The 26,414-nt window shown below is 36.1% G+C and overlaps 1 protein-coding gene across 19 annotated transcripts in view; it reads right to left on the reverse strand.

The window, feature by feature from the left end:
* The window catches only part of MBTD1 (mbt domain containing 1), a 75,183-nt gene that overhangs the window by 42,819 nt on the left and 5,950 nt on the right, over positions 1 to 26,414 (reverse strand). For 7 of the 19 annotated variants that reach the window (XM_074261806.1, XM_074261804.1, XM_074261808.1 and 4 more), the window contains exons 2-3: positions 25,632 to 25,744; positions 5,135 to 5,336 (exon numbers count right to left, since the gene is read on the reverse strand). In XM_074261806.1, the coding sequence (XP_074117907.1) occupies positions 5,135 to 5,288 (154 nt within the window). In that variant the 5' untranslated portion in view covers positions 5,289 to 5,336; positions 25,632 to 25,744. Of the gene's footprint in view, positions 1 to 5,134; positions 5,337 to 16,235; positions 16,406 to 25,631; positions 25,745 to 26,414 lie in introns of all 19 variants that reach the window. The other 12 variants (XM_074261798.1, XM_074261811.1, XM_074261795.1 and 9 more) reach the window with 3 other exon arrangements.

The following is a 26,414-nucleotide window of genomic DNA, read 5'->3' on the forward strand; positions in this document are numbered from 1 at the left end:
GAGGTCCCGAGTTCAAATCTGGTCTCAGACACTTAACACTTCCTAGCTGTGTGACCCTGGGCAAGTCACTTAGCTCCAGCCTCAGAAAAAGGAAAAAAAAAAAAAAAAAAAAGATTTGCCTAGAGTGCTGAGAAATTAAGCCACACAGCCAGGATACAAACCCAGGTTTTTCTTGGTTTCAGGGCTAGTTCTCTAGCCACTGGCACTCTGCACGCATCATCTCAGTTACTCTCCCTTTCTCTCTCTCTCTCTCTCTCTCTCTCTCTCTCTCTCTCTCTCTCTCTCTCTCTCTCTCTCTCTCTCTCTCTCTCACACACACACACACACACACACACACACACACACACACACACACTCTCTCTCTCTCTCTCTCTCTCTCACACATACATGCAATGCATTGACATTCACACACACACATGCACATGTACACACTGGCAGGAAAGGCTGGTAGTGAGAAGCCCTAGAGAGCACTGGGTTGCTGTGTCTGTGAGCACAAGCATTTCAGGAAGATAAGGCTGAGCACAAATCTGAGACTAATTGTGGGTGTGGCATGGGGGATCTGGGAAGTTCCACCTGTCATTTTCCTTTCTGGTCATCTTGGCCAATCTGATAGGCATGATGTGGAAATTCAAGGTTGTTTTAATTTTCATCTCTTTTATTATGAGCTTCACTAGTTGAACGGTCCTACTTTCTTTTCCCTTCTACCTCCCCTCAAGCTAAAGTAAAGTCATTTAAAATGGAATTCCTCTTTTTATCTCTTCCTTCTGGGTTAGCAATATACAGAGAAGCTGGTATTCTATGTACTTTTATTTTATATCCTGAAGCTTTTGCGGCTGACACTACTGTTTCAATTAATTTTTCTGTATTTTATGATAAAATTGTGATCTTTGTTAATTTGATCCATTATATTTAGTTTCTCTAATATTAAAATAATTTTTCATTTCTGCTATAAATCCAAGTTGATCATAAAATATAACATTTTAAATATATTTTTATAAGATTTTTGCTAATTTTTAAAGTCTGGATATGCTCATTAGGGATTCTGGTCTATAGTCTTTCTGTTTCATCTATAAGGTTATTAGGATTATACTAAGAATTTGATAGGCTAATCATTCATTTTATATTTTAAAAGTATTTTTCATTTATCAATTTTGAAGGGCAAAATAATTTTCTGCCAGAATGCTTTTCTATTTGAAATATTTTAGCTAGGTGATAAGTCTTTACCATCAGGAACTGATGTTTCTGGGTTTACTGAATACATGCTACTAAGGTTTGCCTTGCTTTTGAAAGCTGTGAATCTAAAACAGTTTTAAGTGTTAGACATTGTATTTTTTAACTACCCACCAATCTTTTTTTTTTTTTTTTTTCCCCCCTGAGGCTGGGGTTAAGTGACTTGCTCAGGGTCACACAGCTAGGAAGTGTTAAGTGTCTGAGATCAAATTTGAACTCGGGTCCTCCTGAATTCAAGGCTTGTGCTCTATCCACTGTGCCACCCAGTGCCAAACAATCTTGAATCATACTTAAAAAAATTTTTTTTACTTATTATTTAAAATTTTTTAAAAAAGTTATTTTTAATTTTTTTTTAAAAGTCCAATAGTTCCTGGTTATTTATCAAGTCAACTCTCAAAAAACTTTGTTAGTCTCTTTTTTGATATTTTTTTCAGATTTTATATTTTGATATTTAGTTCTTGTTTTTAAATTTGTTGCTTTTTTAGTTTTCTTAAATAAGAAATTCTTTATTAAATGTTCCATTTAGTTTTCTATTCTTTTATTAATGAAAGTGTTAAAAAAAAAAAATTCCAACTGTTGCTTTGTCAGCATCCTAAAAGTGTGGCATACTGAGATGCTGCCATCAAAAAGAGTTGGCCAGTGGTCACCTGATAGACATCTGAATAGTGCTGGGTACCACAGGTAGGAGTCAAAAATAATTTATTTGAAACTTCAAATGATGTGCAGGCCATTCAATATCAGGAATTACATTCTGAGGGCCACTGAAAATGAATGGGGCAGGGACAGGAATTATATCTGGGTAAAATATTTGTAAGTAAGTTATTTACCAGACCCTGTAGTATGTCAGTCTGGTTAAGTCTGGATCTTTTGCTGGAACAAGATATTCATCAATTGTCTTGCTAATTTTAGGGGCAGTTCAGGGTGGGATTGGAAACCCCTCCGGTCACACTAATGCAAGATTCATGAAGTAGACAATGGAGTTTCTGGAAATAAGAACCAAACCTAAACTTCAAAAATAGGGGAACATCGGGGTTATAATTCTGGCAAATCCCTCAATGTTATGGAGTCTTATTTTATTTCTACTTCTATAGGACCTAAAAGAGACAGTGGGTCATATAATGGCCTACCTGTCCACAGAATAAAGAAAGCTCTTTTGACATTAGGCTTGTATACTCTGTGGGTATCTGAGCCAAGTCTTGCTTACTTGTATAAATTTTTCTGGGTCCAGCATGAAGGTTTTAATAAGAATCTTCATAATAGGATCCAAGAGGGTCAACAGTTCCAAGTGAGCTCAACCAGGCAACAAACATTAAGCACTTTTGTGCCAGGCATTGTGCTTAATGCTGGGATGCAAAGAATTGTCCCTGCTATCAAAGGGCTCATATTATAATGGAGGAAATAACATAAATTACCAGGCACATGGAGAGAACAGATGGAAGAGTCATTTCTGAGAATGGCAATAGCAGCTGTGCGGACTGGGAAAGGTCTTTTGTAGATGCTGGGAGCTAAGCTAAGGCCTGAAGGAAGCCAGGGGAACTAAGAAGCAGATGTGATGAAGAAAAGTCTTCCAGCCATGGTGGGTAGCCGGTGCAAAGGCACAGAATTGGAAGATGGAATGTCACTTGCAAAGGACAGTAAACAGGCCAATGATACTGGATGCAAGAGTACATAGAAGTGAATAGTTTAACTACTTTGTACAAGTAGAAAAAGGTCAGATTGTCAAGGACTTGAAAGGCTATACACAGCATTTCATATTTCAATTAAGAGAAAAGTCAAGATAGAAAATATAAAATTTCACAACAGACTGGATATGGAGAGTGAGGGTGAGGAATCAAAGGTAATAACTAGGTTTGAACCTGAGTGATCAAAAGGAAGGCAGTACTCCTAACAGTAAACTCAACAAGATTATGTGATGATCAATTTGGAGGAATTACTGTCCTAAACAATTTGGTGATTCAAGACAATTCCAATAGAACTGAGAGGGAAAATGACATTTGCATCCAGAGAGAGACTTATGGAGACTGAATAGAGATAAAAACAGAGTATTTTCACTTTTTTTCTTTCTCATGGTTTTTTTTTTTGGGGGGGGGGCGGTGTCTAACTTTTCTTGTTAGACAAATATGGAAATATATTCAAAAGAATTACACATATTTAACCTGTATTACTTGCTGTTTTGGGGAGGGGAGAGGTAAGGAAGGGAGACAGAAAAATTTGAAACAGTTTTTCAACATGAATATTGAAAACCATCTTTACATCTATTTGCAAATAAAATACTACTGAAAATTAAAAAGAAAGTAATAGGCAAGGAAAACAGGAAGATTTTTGAGGGAAAGGTAATGAATTCTGTTTTGGACATTCTGAGTTGAGATGCCTATGGGACATCTACAAAGGTCCAAAAAATAGTTGGTAATGTGGCATAATGGTTCACCTGCTTGAATTTGATAACTAAACTTAGGGGAGTTGATAGAATGCTACAAAGAGAGAAAAGAACTCAGGAGAGAGGCTTAGGGGTCATCTGTTTTTAGTGGGCAGGATGAGCAAAAGAAGCCAGCCAAGGAGTCTGAGAAAAAGGGCTCAGACACATAGGGGAAATACTAGTACTGACCAGTGCCATGAAAACCCGGAGAAGAATGAGTAACAGGAGGAAAATGTGATTAACTGTGTCAAATAAAGGTTACTTTGGAGAGTGCAGTTCAAGTTGAATGATGAGGCTGAAATCAGACTGTAGAAGATTTAGAAGAGGATAAGATAGGAAGTGAGAGTATTTAATATGGATGGCAAAACTGAATTTGATAAAAGTAGAAATGACAACTCCTACAATCTGCCTCTAGAACACAGAAGAGATGGAATCAAGCAATCTTGGCTTAGAACTTGAAAAGGCTAGAGGCTAGAGCACTCCTTTATCAAATTCCTCTCTTCTGGAGATGCTGAAATTATAGCTTACCCTCTTTGGTGATAAAGGAAACCTGAATATTTGAAGTTCAGTTAAGATTCCTTATAAAGGTTCTATTTGGGGGCTCACCAAAATTTCTGATACTGAAGCTGAGTAGTGTAATTAAAGAGCTGCAAAATATCTTCTGTCTACTTTTTACAGAGATTCTTATAAAAATGACTGAAAATTTCTTAGTGAAGAGTCCACTAGCTGCTAACAAAGTGAGCTGATCTTTAATGTGAGGCTAACATCTGCCCAAAACATTTGTAGTCGATTCAGATGCTTTTTCTGAGTTGCTACATTGGCTTGCAGTACTGAGACAGAAAGCCATTTTCTCCATCTCATTCCTATTCTTACAGGTATCTGGAGATTTTTCACATGCAAAAGGGAAGAACACTAATTTTATGCTTGAGTCAGAAGGCAGAACCAGAAATGATAGGCAGGAACCACAAAGATGGTGTGGTAGGTGTGGTAGGGCAAGGAGCAAAATTCAACTCAATGTAGGTAAGGGCTTTTTAACAATTAAAATTAGAATGAGCTGCTTTCTGAAGTGTGGGATACTGCCATAACTGTTTTAAAAGAAGCTGAATGACCATTATTAAAGAAAATGTGGTAAAGATTCTTGGACCTTTGGAAGGCTGAATGGGATTAACTTTTTTTTTGCTTCTAATTCTTAAGCTTTTATAATCTTATGAACTCTGAATATTTTAGAAGTTGATTGTCTATCTTTTATGTAACCCAAGTCTCCTTTTTATTTTAATATTTAGCTATTTGTTGGTAGTGCCAGTATAAGATAGGCATGAAAAATATAGACACATTTCAGGAAATGCAAATTTTATGGTCTATTGTTTCCATCAGAAAATTTTAAAAGAGGTTTAAAGACTTAAAATTGAATAAAAGAGGAATTCCAATTTTTAAAAATCAAATAAAACTGGGTAGTAAAAATAGCATAGCACAAATTTTAGCACTTACCCATGCCAGATTTACCATCTGGGTATGTATAGACTTGTCCATTATTCTTAATAATTGGGAGACTAGAGGGTAAGGGAGCAACTTCTTCTTCACTTTCATCAGAGCTGGAGCTGCTACTGGTGTCCTCACTGCAGCTATCATAACCGTCAAACATCCCGAATGAATCTCGCCGTTTCCTTTCGGAATGTGTAGAATGCTCAGTCTTAAAACATAAATGAAGCATTACTGAATTACAATTAACAAAAAATTAAGCAGATTAAATGAAGTATTCTTGGAGCAGAAATGGGAAAAGTAAATTTTATTTTTCATCATTACAAATGTAAAATTTTTGTTCACAAGTAGAAGCCATCTTTTGAGGCAGGAATTCTTAAGGCATGAAGCTAGTGCCATTATTTAAGCCATTTAAAAATAGTAATAGTGCTCCTTCTGTTCTGGGTAGCTGAACACTATAGACATCATGATTATCTTCATTCAAATTTGGGATATTCATCTTTTTAGAGATGTATTAAGCCTACTTCAGTTTCTTTGATTTCATGGTTACAATTATCTTTAATGCAAGTAGCGGTTAAAATTGCCTCTAAGGAAAAACTACTTTCTGTTCAAAGAAACTAGCCTACACTATATTCTCATAGGTTAATATTGTAGGTTCTTCTTTCATTGTACTTGAAAAGCTATTCCTCTCTCACAAAGAAAAAACAGTTTAACCTCCTCCCTCCCCAAACCATGAGCTAATGTTTCTATATGCCATGTCCCATGCTGTTTCCTAGATAATTTTCTTGGGGAGTTAGTTTTCTAAAAGACAAAAATAAAGCAATAAATGGTTATGTCAGCTATGCAGTCCTAAACAAATCAGATAATGGAGAGGATGAAAGACTTATGAAATAAAAGATACTAAACCTTACTCAGTTACACCTAAGATAATGTCAGTTTTCCAGGTTGCCATATCACACTGTTCTGCAGATAATGAATTGGCATTTTAATAAAGTTCATGAAACCTTTTCAGTCAAATTGTTGCCTGATATGTATTTACTACTATGTACTTGAGAAATTGACTTTTAGAGCCCAAAGATTTACACATTTGATTTTATTAAATTTCAGCTTATTACAGATTTAGTTTAATGTTCCAGTTTCTAAAAGTCTATTTGGAACCATATTAAAGATCCCTCCCTCCAAGATCTACTTCATTTGTAACCTTAAGAACACCCATTTTAAGCCTTTATCCAAGTCAATCATAAAATTGCTAAATAGCACAATTCCTTGGGTTGTACCACTGGGAAGCTGCTTCTTAAGGAGACAAAGACTACTCATGATTCTCTTCAGTCTGGCCACTTTGGAATCCACCTAACTATATTATTTATCATTTAGCCCAGTATTTGCTATATAGGAAGCACTTAATAAATTCATTCTGAATAATCTATTTCACATTTTCTTATCTTCATTTAGTTTACATCTCCCCATCTTTTCCACAAGAATAGAATGAGACTGCAAAAATTCTTGCTGAAAGCTATGTACACGTACACATACACACACACACACGCGCACACACACACACACACACACACACACACACACACACACACACACACACAATCCTTTTTCTATTAGTCTAGTAAGCCTGCCAAAAAAGGAAATGTTTTCAGCCTGGAATAACACATTTCGTTGTTTTTCAGCAATGTCTAATGTTTTTTAAATCACTAAACATAGTTGCCACTTTCTAACACTTCTTACCCTTCCCTCTTAACAAACTTCTGTTAAACAAATTGGTCATGTGTGATGGAGTATGCTTCCTTCTACATCTAGAGTTAACCAACACTGCCAAGAAGCAAAAATTCTTCATAGAATTGTGACCCCCACTTCAATTTGTAGATGTTCCTCAATTCTATCATGTTCTAAGATTCTGCTAAGAATAAAAGTCAACCTCCTTAACTTAAGGCATGTAAATTCTGCTTTTTTCCCCTGGGTGAAAATCAGGATGCTTGACTTTCTTTAACACTACATGCCTCTGACTCTTTACAGGCCCTCTTCCTTGTTTCAGTATCCAAGTCTCCTCTGGCCCCTGGGGATCTGAATCTATCACTGGTAGCTAAAGCTGTTCTTTATTTATTAACTTGGGTGGCAATTTCCTCTTAGTCATTTTTGCTCCTTACTTTCCTGTCCAAAGAGCATTCTCTTCTTGACAGAGGAAAGGGAAGCAAAAGAAGGGTGGAGTAGTTCTGTTTCTACTGTTGCCATCCATCTACACTTGCAAAGGTTTTATTCTTTTTTTTGTGCCTCCTCTTTTCCTAAAGCGCTAACCAAACCCCAAAACGACCACTATCTTATTTGTTCTTAGCCTTTTCCCACCTGTTAGCCTCGACCTTTTTTGAGATTTACATCTAACACCATTCTTCTGAGATTGTACTCGGAAAACAAGTTCATGAGCTTCCTATGATTCAACAACTTTTTTTGCAAGGGCGGGGGGAAGAAAGGGGATGGTGAATGGAAGAATAAGATAGGGAGTTATCAGTTAATTAGCATTTATTAAGTACCTATTATACCTGAGACACTGTACTAAATGTTGGGACTACAAAGAAAAAGTCCTCAAACAATCCTTGTTCTCAGGGAGGCTATAATCTAATTAAACAATTTCCCCCCTTTTTCCTTATAGTATTTGTCCCTGTTGTATTTGTCTTCAGAATAATTTTGTTCTTAAAAGCTCTCCAACCTTTCTGTATTGACTACCCCTTCAGGATAGAAGTTCATGAGATCCTATTCTTTTAACAAATCCTTTGAAATCTATCTACCTAAAATAGAGGGTTCATGCCAGTTTATGCTTCAATTTTCTTTCTTCTTCTAAGTTCTAAAACTTCTAGACAAGTAATTTTTCCTCCAAATTTCCCTTTATTTCTATATCACCATACTCAATCATCTAGTCTGGCAAGACTTGGAAACATCTCTGTCATACTCTCTCAGGAGAGCTAGGACAACAACATACTTTTCTGAAAAAAAGTTGCCTCAATATTCCTTAGAGCAAAGGATCTTATCTAATAAGTCTCCTCTTCCTCTGGATCCCTGAAGGAAAATCTCTCACCTGACAGTGACTGTGCCCATGTAATCATTATAAGGAAGCAGCTTCCTCAGAAGGTGCAGCACCTTTTTCTTTGAGAAGATTTTCCTTCACACTGCAACTGAAAATCTGCTGTCACCTGAAGAATATGTCTGTTTCAAATAACTGGTGTGAGGTTGGGTGGTGAGTAAGCATGATTACAGAGTTCATTTATTTGATGGATAATTATACTTTTTACTATACCTAGAATCATTGATTCTAGGTAAACTACACCCCCCCCCAAACTAAATGCACATAGATGATTAATGTCCTCAAAGTTGGAGTATATATTAATTTCAATGTCCAAAACATTGTCACAATAAATCTTTTAAAATGATCTCAATGTCAGTTTATTAGCCAGACTAAAAAATAAACCAACAAAAATTCCAATCCAAACCAGACAATCAAGGGTAGAATCTCCTATCTTGTTTTTTGGCCTCATCCTGGGAGTATTAAACACTCAATTCACAAGTATTTTTTAAGTATCAATCAGGGGATCAGGCACCATAGGAGGTGCTAGGGACGCAAATACAAAAAAAGAAATAGTCCCTTCTTTGAGAGTTTATCTTATGAAAGAGACAGCATATACAAATATTGATATACAAAGAGCAAATATTAAGAGAATAAATACAGGGTATAGTTAGAAAAAGAAGGCACTCATTCATTGTGGTTGGCTTGGAATGACTTTTTACTTTTTCCGAAAACTAAGTTTGTTCTCAAAAGGTAAGCTTGGTCACTACTGAAGATATTCAAGACCATATGCCAGAGGTAACAAAGGCAATTTACAACTATTCATCCCTAAACTGCCATTCTTTGATAACATCTCAGAGCTCCCCAAGTGACTACTGTGTAAGAGAATGGTACTCAAAAAGTCATTTTGATATAGGAGGCACCATGGCATATAGGAAAATGGTTTTAACCTTTGAATCCTAATTCTAAATGGGATTCAGGGCTGGATTATCAGCAGTTAAGGTTTTGGTCAAGATATTTTTTATATCTCTCTGAGCTTGATTAATTTTGTATAAAATGAGGATCAGAATACAATATCCACTCACAAAATTGTTCAATTAAATAACTATTTTAAACTCCTACCTTGTTTAAGTTGCAGAGATTATTTATGAAAAATTTATATCTGCCCTCAACAAGTTTATAATTTGGATGAAAGGGAGAGATAAGGATGAGATATATACACATGACTATGATTTAGGTTAGAACATGGTCAAACTCAAGGGAGAGAGTGGTGTTAAAGATGAAAAAAAGGATGTGGAACATCCAGAACTGGGGGAATAAGGGATAACATCATGGGAGGTTACAATCTGCTAATCTTTGAGGAGAATGAATTCATATGGGCATACTATACTCATATGAGAAAGATTCAAATGGATTAATATTATGCTAAATAGACATTCCTTTCAACAATAAAAATCCTCCTCTGGGTGAGGGGGCAGTGGAAAGGAGAGGATGTCAGGGTGTCCATACTAGGTCCTGGAAACATTTCTTTCTCATGATATTATGAAAATACTAGTGAAATGCTTAGGTCATCCATCTGTTATTCTTTACCTATGACCAAAGCCCTCGTCTTTATCTCATACACATTTTTTGAATTTTTTTCCCTAAACTTCTGTTCTTTGTTTAAATTACTTCCTGGTAATATTGTTGTAGTTTGCTACTATGCCTCATGCTCTCAAAAGTGATTTTTATTTTCAATTCTTCAGAGATTGTTGTGCTCCAGACAGTGAAAAAAATATATATATATTTGTAGAAATTCCATATTAAAAAGATGGCCTTTGTTTTGGGGAGAAGCTTAAGGTCATTAAAGGTGCTTCAAAATTTCCTAAAGAACTTACACTTCTCTTCCTACTTAATTGTAGGTCTAACTTACTGTTCACTTGTATGGAATGTCCTAGGTTGTCCTTTGAAGTGACTAGATAAATAGATGGATTAGAATGAGACTAGAAAATAGCAAGTGATTTAATTTAGCAAAAGTATAGAGTGTATGTGAAAGGGAATAATATAAAATAAGGTTGGAAAGGCATAAGAAGACTAATGGGTACTAAATGCCAAGATAATGAGTTTAATTTTACCTTACAAGTAACCTAAAGGTATTCAAATTCTCTGGGCAGGGGGATATGATGAGATTTATGCATAAATAAAACTTAATTTAGTAGCTGTGTGGGGATTGCACCTTGAATCAACCCTATGTGGTGAACCTAAAAGTGAATGTAAATAATAGCTGAACATGAATGAGTGAGGATAAATATTATTAGAACATTCAAATGGAACAAGAGACAGAGATTAGAAGCAGGGATATTTATCAGAAAGCTACTAAATAGTCTATGGGTGATGAGATAAAAATCTGAATTTTGGAGGCATCAGTAGGATACTATCATCCAAGAGAGAAATGGAGAGAGGAGAGAGACAATTTTTTTGGGAGGAAATGATGAGTTCAATTTTGGACATGCTAAGTTTGAGGAACTAAAAAGGTTTATGTAGTAGATTTGCCTAGCAGGCAGTTAGAAATTTGGATTTGAAGTTTAGGATTAAAAATGAAAATTTGGGAATCAATTCCACAGGAAAAACTGAAAATAATGTAAATTCATAAAGAAGAGGAACCATTTAAAAGCAGAAGGACTAAGTCTAAGGAAGAGACAACTAGAAGAAAACAGTATTATGGCAACTGAGAGAAAAGAGAATTTCAAAGAGGTGGGATCCCAATGGCAAATGCTTCAAGCTTAAAAATCACTGAGAAAAAAATCACTTGAAAGTGGTAATCAAGAGATCATTGGAGAATGAAGAAAACAATTTTAAGAGACTGGTGAAAATCGAAATCAGAATGAAAGGAGTCAAGAAAAAGGAAAGCTTTAAAAAAAGGTTAGTGGAGAGTTCTGGCTATTTTTGTAAGGAGTAAATACAGAGAGAGAAGTTTGATCATTGGAAAGAAAGGGTAAAGAGGCTTTTAAAGGACAGATCATGGCTAACTTCATATGTATAAAACTTATTCTTGTCTTCTCGATGAGTGAGGAAGAGGTGAAGGGAAAGAATTTAGAACTGAAAATAAAAATTCAATATAAAAACAAAAACACATAAAAATGAACAGATGATGGAAAACGAGGGCACTCAAGTCAGACAGATTGAATCTTCTCATTAAAGTAGAAACAAGGACGTATGTGTGTTAGCAAGAAAGGGAAGAGGGAGATGGGGAATGAGAGAGAGCTATGGAGAGACAGTAAAGCATAGAGAAAGGAGAAAGATTTAGGTATTTTAGAAAAAGATAATATAATTATGTTAAGTGATGATGGTATATAAAAAATTAAATTATTGTGAGAATAAGAGATATGTGTACGTATATATGTATAGATGTGTGTAGATACACACACATGTATATAATCTAGGAGTGGCTTACACAGGCATGCAATTAAAATGGAGAAGCATTTTCAAGTACTCACTATGTGTCAAGCATTATGGTATAAATACTGGGAATACAAAGGGAAAAACAAGACAATTCCAGTTCTCAAAGAGCTCATACATTAAATCGAATAAAAGAAAATCCAATTGCCTGAAAGTCTGGAGGGTATATAGCATGGCAGATAATAAGGCTCAATAATTTAATTTTACAAATGTCCTAGTATTATGGTTATTATTTAAAGTGGCTAGGACTCAGGCCTTTTCTTATATACATGCTTTATAAGATGGTCATTGTTATGACAGTAAGATTTATAACTTTTGAAGCCAAAGGTCAGTCAGCAATATTACAAATTGTTCCTCAATGCGAAGGATGTCCACTATATTGCTCCACGGTGGTAAGACATTTAAATGTTTAGTTTCACAAGATTTGTAAGACTACAACTGTAAGGCAAGGCACTACAGCTATTAAAATGGAAAAAAAATGATTAATCTCAAGGAATTTACAATCTAGTGTGGAAGATGACATAGGAATATAAATCAGAAGATGCTAACTTATTAATGCAGCTAGGTTGCCAGTGTGCTAAAGTCAGGAAGGGTCATCTTGACTTCAAATCTGGCCTCAGACATGTAGTTGTGTGACCCTGGGCAAGTCACATAATTCTATTTGTCTCAGTTTTCTCTTCTGCAAAATAAGCTAGAGAAGAAAATATTAAAACACTCTAGTGTCTTTGCCAAGAAAGTCCAAAGTTTTCAGATATGACTGAAAAGGACTAAATAACAACATGCAGAGTACTTGAGGAAGATATATACAAAGTGCTAAGACAACTTGGAAGCAAGAAAGAGAGAGATTACCTAGGAGTAATGAGAGGAGTCTGAGAAATCATCCAATGCTTCATAAGATCCGAGGCCATCTAGTCCAACCTCTTCATTTTATTGACAAGGATACTGTGACCCATATATGTTAATTGATTTCCCCAAGATCATTCAGAAAATAAACATCAGAGTTGGGTTCTGAACGCACGATTTCTGATTGCAATGTGAGACCATTTCATAGAAGAGGTAGTGACACCTGAGCTTTAAATAATGGAAGGATTTCCAACAGATAAAATATGAGAGGGCAGCGTATAATAGACATGGGAGACAGTATAAAGGCATGGCAACAAAGGAAAGACCTTACTAAATCTGGGGGGGCATTATGTAAGTCAGTTTCACTAGAATATTTGTGGAGTGATATTCTTTGGTAAAACTATTCCAAACATTCTAAATTTCAATGAAAATAATCTTCAACTAAAATGGGATGTCACTATTCAAATGCAGTATTTGTGCTGAAATAAAATCTCTAGTATTTTAAAATTAATGCCATAGCAGCAATTATATCCTTTGAAGAGTGTATTGTGTCAAGTCATCAAGAGCTCTTATTTTACACTGGCAAAAATAAGGAACTGATTAAAATTATAAATATTCATTTAGGTTTCATTTCTCTATAATTTGCTTCTAAATGAATCTTCTCCTTCCCCCAAAATGATAATAGCTCACTCTTACACAGTACTATAACAGCTTTAATACAATGGGTGTGTGAGGGTGTGTGTGTTCATCTATCGGGGAATGGTTAAACAAGTTATAACATTTGAATGTGATGGAAATACTATTGTGTAAGAAATGATTTCAGATGATGGTTTCCAAAGAAATATGAAAAGACTTTAACAAACTGATACAAAGTGAGACAAGCAAAACCAAAAGAATGTTTTATATAGTAACAACAATATTGTAAAGATAAGCAACTTTCAAAGAACTTTGGACAATGGAAGCAGTCACAATTCCCAAGACTCATGATAGGACATGCTGCCCACTTCCAGGAAAGTGAGGAACTCAAGAATGTAGACTGAAAGGAGGAGGGTAATAGAAGAGAGGGCAAAAGTAAAAGGAAAAAGAGATAGGAAAAAGGAGAAGGGCTGAAAAAAAGGAGGTGGTGATCAGAAAACACTGATGAGGAGGAAAAGGGGAAAAGGAGAGAGAAAAGTATCAACTGGGAAAAAGTTTAGTGGAAAATACAGTTAGTAATTTTAACTATGACTGTGAACGGGATGAACTCTCCCATAAAATGGAACCAGATAGCGGAGCTGATTACAAATCAGAACTTTACATTATGTTATTTACAAGAAACATTTGAAGCAGAGAGATGCATAAAAATAAAGGCAAAAGGCTGGAGCAGAATCCATTATGCTTTGGCTAAAGTAAAAAAAAAAGCAAGAGTAGGGGTAGGTAGGTGGCGCAGTAGATAGAGCACCAGCCCTGAAGTCAGGAGAGCCTGAGTTCAAATCTGGTCTCAGCCACTTCATACTTCCTAACCATGTGACCCTGGGCAAGTCACTTAACCCCAATTGCCACAGATAAACAAAAATAAGCCTCCCAAAAACAAACAAACAAAAAACAAGGGTAGCAATCTTGATCTAAGTTACATTGATACTAAACATGCATCAATGGATAACATCCAAATTCCTAGAGAAGTTAGTAATAATGATTTGTGAGAAGAAATAAAACAGTAAAATTATACTAGAGGGGAATCTCACCCTCCCTTTGTCAGAAGTAGATAAATTGAACCACAAAATAAAGAAGAAAAAAGTTAAGGAAAGTTAGGTATGATAGACCTTTGGAGAGAATTGAATGGGGACAGAAAAGAATATATTTTTTTCTCAGTGCTACATAGAACCCACACAAAAATTGATCATGTATTAGGGCATAAAAATCTCACAATCAAATGAGGCAGGAATAATAAATGCATCTTTTTCAGATCATGATGCAATAAAACCTACATGTAATAAAAGAATGTGGAAAAACAGACCAAAAAATTAATTGGAAACTAAATAATCTAATGAGTGTGTGAAACAACAAACCACAGAAATAATTTCATCCAAGAAAATGACAATAATGAGACAACATAATAAAATTTATGGGATATAGTCAAAGCAGTTTATAGGAGAAATTTTACATCTCTAGATGCTTATATGAGTAAAATAGAGAAAGAAAAAAATCAATGAATTGGGCATACAACTAAAAAAGCTAGAACAAATTAAAAATCACCAATTAAATATTAAATTTGAAATTCTGAAAATAAAAGATAAATAAAACAAAGAAAATTACTGAACTAATAAAACTAAAGAGTTGGTTTTATAAAAAAATCAACAAAATAGTTAAATTAGTTAATTTGATTAGAAAAAGGAAAGAAAATCAAATTACCAGTATCAAAAATAAAAAGGGTGAACTTAATGAAGAGGAAATTAAAGCAATAATTAGGAGCTCTTTTGCCCAGCTATATGCCACTAAATCTGATAATTTAAATGAAAGGGATGAATACTTACAAAAATATAGATTGCCCAAATTAAACAGGAGGAAATAAATTAAATAGTCCCATTTTAGAAAAAGAAACTGGGCAAGCTATTAATGAACTCCCTAAGAATGCAGACTGAAGCTTATTTTTTTTGGACATGGTTAATGTGGGAATTTGTTTTACTTGACTGTACGTATTTATAAAAGGCTTTATTTTTCTTGTTTTTCCAATTGGGTTATAGTAGTGGTAGTGGTAGGGAAATGAGAGAAATAGATTTTGGAATGGAAAATAAAGTAAAATTGAAATAAAAAAATGCAATCCAAATCAGTAAATATTTAAGCAGAACCTACTATGTGCCAAACTAGGTGCTGGGGTTATAAGCAGAAGAACAAACAATAGTTCCTGACCTCAATGAATTTATGTTCTGCTAAAAGATAACAATATGAGAATAGGTAAGTAGATAACAGAATATATATAAATGAAACACAAAATTATTTTAATGACAGGGACAGAGGAGAGGAAAGCACTAACAATTCAGGGGACCTAATATAGGTAGTAGTAAAAGAGCTGAATTCTGAAGAGAGCCTGGGATTTCAAGAAATAAAGATGAGGAGGGAGGTCATTCTAATTTGGGAGATAGAGCCTATGGGTGACAAAATGCTATCTATCATGGATGGTTTGCAGAGTGTGTAAAGAGGAGTAATTCGACATTAGTCTGGAAAGGCAAATTGAAGCCAGACAGTGATTGGCTTTAAATTCTAAACAGGGGAGTTTGTACTTTAATATGTTGGAGTTAACTGAGCGCCACTGAAGCTTCCTGAGCCAGTTATATGATCAGAACCGAAGTTCCAGAGTTGTAACTAGATTAGAGAAGGGCTGGAACAAACAAAAAGCTGTGTAACTGTCCAGGACAGAAGTGATGAAACGAGGGTGGCTGTAGTGTGAGTGGAGAAAAGGATACAGAAGCAAAAGATTTTACAGAGAAGAATCAAAAACACTTGGCAACTGACTGGATCTGGGAGATGAGGGAGTCAACAGTTGAGGCTAATCCCAACGTTGCAGACCTCAGTGAATAAATTACGTCTCAACCCAGACAAAAAAAGGGAAATTAGCAAAAAGGGTGGAGAGAGAATGAATTTGGTGAATGCTGAGTCTGAACTGCCTATGCAACATATAAGTAGAAACAAATAACAGGAAATTGATGATGTGGGATTAGAGTATAGGAGAGAAATGAAGGCTAGGAGTCAAAAGAAAAGCAGATTTAGAGGTGGAAGGGACCTTACCTTCAAGGTCATCTAGTCCAACTCCCTCATTTTAAGATGAGGCAACTGAGGCTCAGAGAGATTAAGGGATTTGTTCAAGGTCACACAGGGAATAAGTAGCAGAGCCAGGATTTGAACGCAGGTTCTAACTCCACATCCAGCACTTTCTCCACTGCACCAAGCTGTGTAGTCTGCACAGAGATGATAATTGAACTCATGTGAGCCAATGAGATTACTGACAGAGGTACACAGGTAGAAGAGTGAATAGAACAGACATCAGGTACACACCTACACAAAGGGGCTGGGAAATGGATGATGACCCCTTTGGGAGGATTTTCTCAGTAGACCCTCAAAACAATTCTATCAAGTTGAAAAATACTTATTTTACAGTTGAAAAAACAGGCTCAGAAAGTTTAAGTGACTTGTCACAATTACTAAGTTTGGGGTAGAATCTGAACACAGATCTCCATGGCTGTCTTCTCTACCCACTATACAACACTGCCCCATCAGGGATTGAGTCAGGATCTAAGAGTCCATATATGAGTAGTCTCAATTCTAAATTGTAGTCCTAGGTAATAATTGAAAAGGAATTTGCTAATTTACCATCAATTTGACTATGTATAATAAAAGGAAGCAGCATTTCCAATAATTAGAAATGACTTTGAAATATGTTTCTGAATATGAGGTGCCCAGAATACATCAAATGATATAAAGACATAATGTGAAGCTCCTTCTCAGTAGGAGTTGGGAAGCTGATTAACTTCTCTAGAATCTACTCCCCATTTTAAAATGTGGTGGGAAAGCATCACCTCTCAAATGAATGTAAAACTGCAGTCCAAGCAGAAATGCTTCCTTTCATGAGCCTGGTTTGTAAGAGTAAGCATAAATAGAGATAATGCCCATAAGCAGACCACAAGGCCTTGGGAGCCAACTATCTCTTCCAGGCCCCCTGGATCCAAAAGTCTCCACTTACTCGTGTGTCATCCCTATTGCCACTTTTTGGGGCTCTGTTTCTTGCCCCTCTCTTCTCCAGAAGTTAAGTAATGAAGATCTTTTTGCCCCTCATAACTTTCTTTAAAGAGGCCCCATAGTAGGGAGAAAAAAATGATACAGGAAAGGAAAGAGAAGATTTTTAGAAAAATAGGAAAAAGTTCAGAAGGGGACACGAATAAGGCAATTATGTTATTACCTTGTTAAATTTATTATTCATTTAAAAAACCTGTATGGGACAAAATTCCTGACCTTACATATAACTTTCTATATTCTTAAGTTTTTATTTGTTGATGATTAAGTTTAGAATAAAAAAGAAAAAAAAAACATTCTTAAGAGCCTTCTCTTGACCCCTTTATTTCTTCATATATAAAATAAGAAAAATGATATTCTGATTAGTCAACATTGAATCCTACAAGTTAGGTTCTTCTAATAAGCTCAGGATCTCCATCCCTATAGATCCTCTCATTTAAGGGTTGAAGCCCACAAAGGCTTTTTGACTTCATAATGTGGCCTATTTTATATTTTCAATTCCTTTCTCCTTCTAAGCAAATATACTATTGTGGCCTTGCTCTAGCTCCCTACTCAAAGGACTGAGTAGACAGACTTGGGTATCCCCATTCACTTACCCATCCACACAAATATTTATTTATTAACACCCCCGCTCCACAAATACACCCCTACAATCAACAAATTAATGAATATAGGATATTTTTCCCATCCTTAGCCTTTAGCTCTAATCATTCTCTACAGTAAGATAATGATTGTTTGAGCTCCTTGGCCCCACTGGAAAGGGAGAGGGAAAAGAGAAAAAAGGAGATTAAGTTAACTTAAAAAAAAATTCTCATCATAAAGATGAATGTATATAATAGTACTAATATATTTTCACTGTTCTCAATGTTTACATTGAATTGGGTTATATTTTATAGAACCACAGAGAATAAATTGCGTTTTCTCTCCCTATCTTCAAGTTCAGAATAATACTGGCCCTGCTGTATTGCTTGACATTCAGCTAAACTAACACCATAAGTACAGTAAATATATTCTAAGTCAAATATTTAAACATCATTTATGACCCATTATCAAAAGGAACATATGCTCTGATAACTGGAAATTACAAAAGTCTAGAGACAAAAAGTTTTGCTTTCACTCTGATAATCAGAAAATCTAGATTTGAATTTCCTTTCTATCACTGATATGTGATTTTGGATGTCATTCAATATTTGTATCTTAGTTTTCCCAAGTAAGATTACAACTTGTTTTTACTTATCCATTAGCTTGGAAACACCCAGACTTTTTTCCTTTTTGGTATTCTAGCACTTAGCAGAGTGTTTAGTACATAGTAGACAATAAATGATTTATATGAATTATTATGTGGTGAAATTAGATGATACAGGTGAAAATACTTAAAGCACTTTAAAATGGGTAGTAGAAAACTATATTGAAATTACCTTTGAAGTATATAATTCTTTGGGTAAAAGAGTTAATAGTCTAAGGTGGAAATTTAAGAAAAACATACTGGTAGCCTCAGACCAAACATCAGTGCTAATATGATCTAATGAAAAGAAGCTGTCTGCTATTCTAGCCAGGCCCCAGCCAGGTCACCAGGTTTCTCTGGACTTGTTAGCCTCATCTACCAAATGTGGGGCTTTATATCATATGGCCATGGTGAATAAGCAAAGTTAGAGTTTCACAAATTTTCAGTCACCTTTTGTAATGCAATAGTAGAATCTAGCAACTGTTAATATTCTTTGAGAGTCTAAAGTTATGAAGGAGAATGACTTAAGTGAAAGAGCACTCGACTGAGAAGGAAGGGGCCATGTCCAGGTTTGTTATCTCTTGGATCTCAGGTTCTTCTTAAAATTTAAGGGGCTCTAGCTCTATTCTTCCTTTTTGCTCTTATACTCTTAGTCAATATGGTCTATGTAAAGCACCATCAATAGCACAAGGAAGTATCTTGATTTTTGGCTCTAATGAATTTATATGATCTTGGGGATTTGGGGAAAGACACAAAACAACAAACAAAAGCAACAAGTAAAGCAATGTCTACCACACTATGGGCATCTGGAGGGAGAGAAAGGACTAAAGGGGAATGAGGAAAGCAGGAGGTGTGAAGTGTTTGGAAGCTGGATTTCTTTAGATTTTTCTCTCCTTAGAGGCAATCTGGTAAAAGTCTCCTAATAGTATATTAAAGAATAAATAGGCATTATTTGAGATAATCTGAGAAGATAATGTGAAAATTCACTTTTCAGAGTTTAGAATGGTACCAGCAACAGAATCAATAATTCTAGGAATTGAGGAAGAAAAGAACAATGGAGGGTGTGCAGGAGTGGAGGAAGGAGAGATGAAGAGAGAAAAATATTCATGTAAAACCTTTAGATACTATGAAAGTAAAAGATGCACCCTAAGAATAATATTAAAGAGACTGAGAAATTCATAGGAGGAACAATAAGAATCCTTGTGGTCACATAATGACAGGAATAAAGTAGATATGAAATATTAACATAAAAAATTAACATAACATAAAAGAGGAGATAACAAAGATTTTGAAAGAAAGACACTAATAGGACTGGGAAAGGTCTCCTGTAAAAGATGGCATTCAAGTTGAGTTTGAAGAAAGCTAGGAAAGCAAAAAGGTAGAGATAAGGAAATGGCCTTCCAGACATGGGGGACAGCCATTACCAACGTTAGAGATGGAATGTTTTGTGCAAAGAATATCAAGATGGCCCCTATCACCAGGTTTTAGAGAATGTGGAGGGGAGTAAAGTATAAGACTAAAAAAAGGAGGAAGGGCTCAGGTTGTGAAAAACCTTAAGGACAAAGACAAAGGATTTTATGTTTCATCCTACATGTGAGAGGGAGCCACAGAAATTTACTGAGGGGAAGCGAGGATGGGACAGGTAACAAATACAGACCTGCTCTGGGGAAGCGAGGATGGGACAGGTAACAAATACAGACCTGCTCTTTGGGGAAATCACTTTGGCAGGTGAGTGGATGATGATCATAGTAGGGAGAGACTTGAAGCATGAGACACCTACCAGAAAGCTAGTTCTAAAAGCAACTAGTAGGGTACTACTAGCTAGAGCATTGAGCCTAGAGTTTGAAAGCCCTGATTCAATCAAATCCAGTATCAGATATTCAGCAGTTGTGTGACCCTGAACAAGTTGCTTAACTTGCTGGTTGCCTCAGTTTTTTCAACTATAAAATAAAGGCAATAGCAGCATCTACATCCCAGATCTGTTGTGAAGATCACAATGCCTGACATGAAGGAGGTACTACATAAATGCTTATTCTCTTCCTTCCTCATCATCCTATATATAAGATGTGACTCAGAGCTCTATTCTACTACAGCACCATAAGACTTCATAAAAATTATTCTCCTTTGTTGAACTCTAAGAACCCAAGTGGAAATAGGATTGAGAAATTGGGGATAATGATTGAGTGAAAGAAATAGGAGCTGTCAGTTGGTGGAATCATACTTGCACCTTCAAGGCAGAAAGAGAAAATGGAAGATAAATTCAGAAAGCAGATCACAAAACTGTGGCTGGGCAACTTAAACTACTTAGACATGTGCTATAGCTTTTTTTTTTTTTTTTCCTGTTAAAAATAGATAAGTTGATAAGTTTTTGCCTTGTTGATAATTTTACCCCTCAGAAGGTATAGAGAAGCAATAAGGGGAACTGTTTAACTGCTTTCTAGATCTGACTGAAGAATAAAAGGCAGATTGGGGAAGGACTAATTATTTTAATTTAGTGACTTCAAAAGACTAGAAGGAAAACTAGGTAAAGTTCGGTGTATGTTCTTAATGAGGGGAAAACAGACATGGAAAAGTTCAGAGAAAGTATAGGTTGGTTAACTTCTAAAACAAAGAGGGATCTGAATCCCTCAGGAGTAAACTTCTGTTTATATAGGCACAAATGTTTGTGGGATAAATAGTCTGAAATGTCAAACAGTTGGTGATAGAAGACGAGCTCAGGAGAGAGATTGAAGCTGGATATCTAGAACTGGAAGTCTTCTTCATAGAGGTGATAATTGAATTCCTGGAATCTAATAACACTCCAGGTTGGAACCTACAGCTACAGTTAAGAGTAGGTAAATGGATAAGACTGAGAAGGATGGGTCAGATAAGTAGATAAACCAAGAGAAAGCCTTGTAACAAAAACCCAGATTGAAGGATGCCGATGATAACGTCAAATGTTTCTGAGAGGTCAAGGATAAGGATGGAATTGTGATCAGAGACAACAGAGAATTCAAAATTATTCCATTATATTTTTTCCTCCATCAAGACCACTAGGAATTGGGAGGGGAGTGCGCAAAATGATTATAATAGAGTTGAAACTCAAATGATGAGAAGAGAACACTTAGTTACTATGACAAGTGGCAAGTCAACAAGCCTGGCTGAATTATACCTCAGGACACTGAGAGAAGTGGCTGATATAAATACAACTCACCATCTTTCTCTGCAAATCCATTTTTCTTCCTAACTTTCCCATTTCCATGCAGAGATAGGTACCCCACCCACATAGTCACCCAGGTTTGCAATCTCCTTCATCCTCTCTCATCCCACACATGTACTCAGACCCCTCTCTCCCTTCTCACTCAGGCCTTCGTCACTTTTCTTGTAGACCTCTGAAATAGCCTCTGGATTATTCTCTTCTTTCTTTAATTCTTCCTCCATCCATATGCCAAAGCAATTGCACCTCTCTCTTATCCCTGCCCTAGTCAATAAACTTTAAAGCCCTCCACAACCTGAACTGCATACACACACACACACACACACACACACACCCACACCCATGCAATCTTTCACAAGTTCAAGGGTCTAGCCAACTTGGTGGTCTTGCCATTCCTCAAGACAGGCACTTAATTGGTTAGAAATGCACTCCATTCTCATTTCTCTCTCTCTCTAAAGAACCTTTCCCCTCTACCTCACTGCCATCTTTGTACAAGTTTCAGAAATAAAGTAAAACTATAAATTGATCAATAGGATGAACACTCATCTAGGGACCAGAAGATGGGAATCTCCTCTCAGTCCTGTGGTTAACTAGCTGAGTACCTTGAATTGTTTATAAAACAATGTGTTGATGAGATAGTCCCTGATATCCTTCTACCTCTTAAGTTCTAATTGCTTTGTACATACTTATGTACAAGTTGCCTCCCAACAGAATGTTGAGGGTAGTTTCATTTTTATTTTTGTATCCTCAGTGCTTGGTAGATAATAGGGATTTATCAAATGCTTGTTTACAATGGCAGCTAGGTAGTACAGTAGATAAGAGCACTGGGCCTGAAGTCAAGAAGACCCAAATTCAAAAGTAGTATCACACACTGTATGATCCTGGGCAAGTCACTTACCATGTCTTCTTCAGTTTTCTCAACTATAAAAGCACCTACCTCAAAAAGTAGTTGTGAAGATCAAAAGAGATCTTTATAAAGTACTTAGCACAGTCCTTAACAATAAACACTTAATAAATGCTTATTGTACAGTGCCCTTGCTCCCCATAATTGGATTTCTAAATGACTGGAACCAAAGTGGTAAACTGAAACCATGTTATATAACAATCAATTAAAGAATTGGAGATATTTTACTTTAAAATAAGAAGGAGGGAAGACAAAAAAATTTTGTCTTTTAATAGATGATGGGTTGTCATGTAGAATGACATTAGGATTTATTCTGCTTGGCTCTGAGAGGCAGAATTAGAAGCAATGTGAAGATACTGCAGAAATGCAAAAATCAGGTCATGAGAAGGAAAAACTTCCCAACATTTTGGGCAGTCCAAATGTACGATGACCTGATTAAGAGGAAGTAGGCTCCCCTATTTTCAAGGAACACCTCCATTATCTACTGCTAGAGATGTTATAGAGTGGATTCCAGCTCACTTGTGGGATTAGACCTGAGGTCCTTTCCAACTCAGATCCCAGAAATACCATTAGTTTGCCTTTAGAGGACTCTAAGTTCTGTAAAGCTTCTTACAAATATGGATTCATTTGAACCTTATGTCTACCCTGTGAGGTCAGTAGTACTTTAACCTTCATTTTATATATGAGAAGTTAGTATGAGAAAAGTTAAGTGACTTGGCCAGGGTATAACCTAGCAAGTTGGTGTCTGAAGTGCAATTTAAACCCCAACTTCAGAGTTCTAACTATCATGTTTTAGATCAAAGTAGAGATTACAATGAAATAAGAACTAAATTGTTCAAGCTAAAGTGTAAAATCATAGAATTTAAGAGGTAGAAGGATATCAGGGACTATCTCATCAACACATTGTTTTATAAACAATTCAAGGTACTCAGCTAGTTAACCACAGGACTGAGAGGAGATTCCCATCTTCTGGTCCCTAGATGAGTGTTTATCCTATTGATCAATTTATAGTTTTACTTTATTTCTGAAACTTGTACAAAGATTTCTATTGCACCAATTCTCATTTCTCTTATTCTTGCAAATAAGGAAAATTTTTTCTAAATTAAAAAAAAAAAAAGAAATTCTTTGAAGTTTATTTCAGTCATATATTAAAGTAATAATTAGTAATTTTTACAACTGTGTTTTGGTTAAATGATGGGAATAGGGTAAGTAGAGGGGCCTTTTGGAAATTTTTAATCTTTTTACTGTTACAAGGCTTTCCCATTATAGTGACAAGTCAACTAAAGTGCCACTTTCAGACTTTAATTTGTGATTAATACGAATTTTCTTGAAGTAGCTCTCTAAATTTTAAACAAAAATACCAGATTTCAAAAGATTAGTCAATATCTTATAGTTAAGATAGCTGTGGAATATTCCAATTACAGTGGTCTGCCACCCATAAGAATTTGGTTGTTTTCTCCACTGAGGAATGTCTTTCAATTACCAATGAGATCTAGTAATACCCTTCTTGCCCAGAAGCTATTATCCAGGGAGATAACCATCTACTACCTCAATTAGTACTTTTCCTTGAAGGCAGCCTAGAGTGCTGTACCCAAGAGTCCTGGGGATAGCAGTGGCATCCCCCCTCATAAACAAGGCACTTCATGAAGAACAGACCTGGCAACTGCAAGTACTCCAGCCCCTGCCTACTTGGCAACCACAGCTATTAAAGGCCTCCAAAGAAAGGTTTCCACATCAAAGTCTTTGGCACTAATATGATTTTTATCAATGGCAATGATGCTAAAGATATATACTGCCATCTGCTCTGTCACTACACTACTAAGATCCCTGGGTTCTCCCATTTTATGTGCATAGAAAGTGTTTCTTCTCTATTAGAATGTGAGCTTCTTGAGAGCAGAAACAGTTTTGCTTTTTTTCTATTTGTGTCTCTAGGGCGTAATACTCTCATTTATTCATTGAACCACTCTTTGTGGATGGTATCTGCTTTTAAACCAACATAATACATAATAAATAATTTAAAAATCATTAGAAATGAAGACCACAACTTGTAAAATTTCTAGATGAAATTGAAGGTAAGAAACAACTGAATACTTACCAAAACTAGGGTCAATATGTAACCCAAATGTGAAGGAAAAAAACAAGTAAAGCAGGACTTTCTGCAATGTGTATTAAACCAGTTTTTCTTGTCTAGTAAGTCAATTAAGTTCTCACAGTTCATCTTAAAAGCAATCAGGAAAACACCCTCACGCTCAACATTAGCTAAAACTTTAGAGGTGTTTTAAGGGACAGAAAATTCCAAACTAGAAATTTCTATTAAAAAAGTCCCCCAATAAAATATTTACATATACGTATCTTATTAAAAGAAGTTATTTATTAAAGTACCAGAAGCCTCTGAATCTGGGCTTCTATATATAAATACAAATATTTCTTATTTAAAGGAGGTGGTAATACAAAAGAGAGAGATAAAAACAAATTCCAGTGTTTAAGTAAAGCACTAAAAAAAGTTGCAGTCTAAGCATAGGAAAATTTCAAAGTGGCATGTACCCCTCTGAGACAACAAGGTTATTGAAACAGGTGGTGGTGAGGGAAACGTGTAAATTAGCCTAATAGAGCCAGGAAGCACGAGCTAAACACAATTCTCCCTTTAGCTTTTACACCACTTTGCAGATATTACACATATATGCATGTGTTCAAATTTCTTCTACACTTTCAAAGTGGGAAGAGAAAAATTGCTGAAGCATTCTACATAGCAGGTACCAACCACCCTTACTTTGGGGGAAATGATTTACTTTAGAAACAGCAATGTTGATCAAGAAAAATTCTTATATGAAAAATAACAAATTAGGGTTCTTTTGGACCTCAATTTATAAATAAAATACCTTATCTGGCTTACTGGAATGTCATTCAAAGCAGTTCTGTAAATACCCAAACTTAATGTGAAGAACAATCATTCTGCAAACATTCTAACTTGCTGTGAAACCATTAGAAGTCATTCTGCAAACATTAAAATGTTGGGATAAAGTATTTGGGGGAAGGGGGAAAAAGGGTTTTAAAAGTTTGTATTCTTACTCTTACTCTGAAGAACCTGGGCAGAGTCACATTAGAAAGCAGATTAGTTAGTTTCTTCTAAGAAGGGTTGGCTTCTATGGAGGGCAGTTTTTTTTGTCCAGTCAGTCCCCTACCTGTGAATAGGATGGAGTCCTTAGAGCACAAAGAGACTAAGAAAAATGACGTAGTCAATAAGTTTGTTTTGTGGGTGAAAGATGGGGAGGAAGAAAGACCCGAGAGACACCATCCAGAGGCTTGTATGTTTCCCACTCAAAACCCCGGGGACCCAGCAAGTTTCCGTTAACAACCTCTGCTCGTTTTTCGTGTCTTTCTTCCCCTTAATTCTGGGCCTTCCGAGATTATTTTCAGTTGATCCTGCATTTATCATGTTGCACACAACCGTTCTCATGCTGTTTCCGAAAGCTGGAGTTGTTTTTACAGTTTTTAACTTTCCAGCGCTTAGCCTAAGATCTGGCACATAGTAGGTTCTTACATGACTTTCCCACACCTTTCTTCCCCCATACCCTCGCGTTCTTTCTAGCCAACTCAGTGTTATTTAGGTCAGTGGGGGGCGGGACGAGGACACTGGTGAACACCCAAAGCTTGACAAGCCCCAAGAGGAAGCCTGGACTAGCCCACACCCCCATTCCCCAGCTTTCCCGGGGATCTTAGCAAACGAGGAGGTGGGAGATGCCCCGATTCCCACGCCGCACCCCGCCCCCTTGATATGTTTCCAACACCACGTGCGGCCCATCCCGCAGCCCCGGATGGTAGGAGAGGGGGAGATGGCTCCCAGATTGCGGC

The sequence above is a fragment of the Sminthopsis crassicaudata genome, chromosome 4, assembly GCF_048593235.1.
Source record: "Sminthopsis crassicaudata isolate SCR6 chromosome 4, ASM4859323v1, whole genome shotgun sequence".
Lineage (NCBI taxonomy): Eukaryota > Metazoa > Chordata > Mammalia > Dasyuromorphia > Dasyuridae > Sminthopsis > Sminthopsis crassicaudata.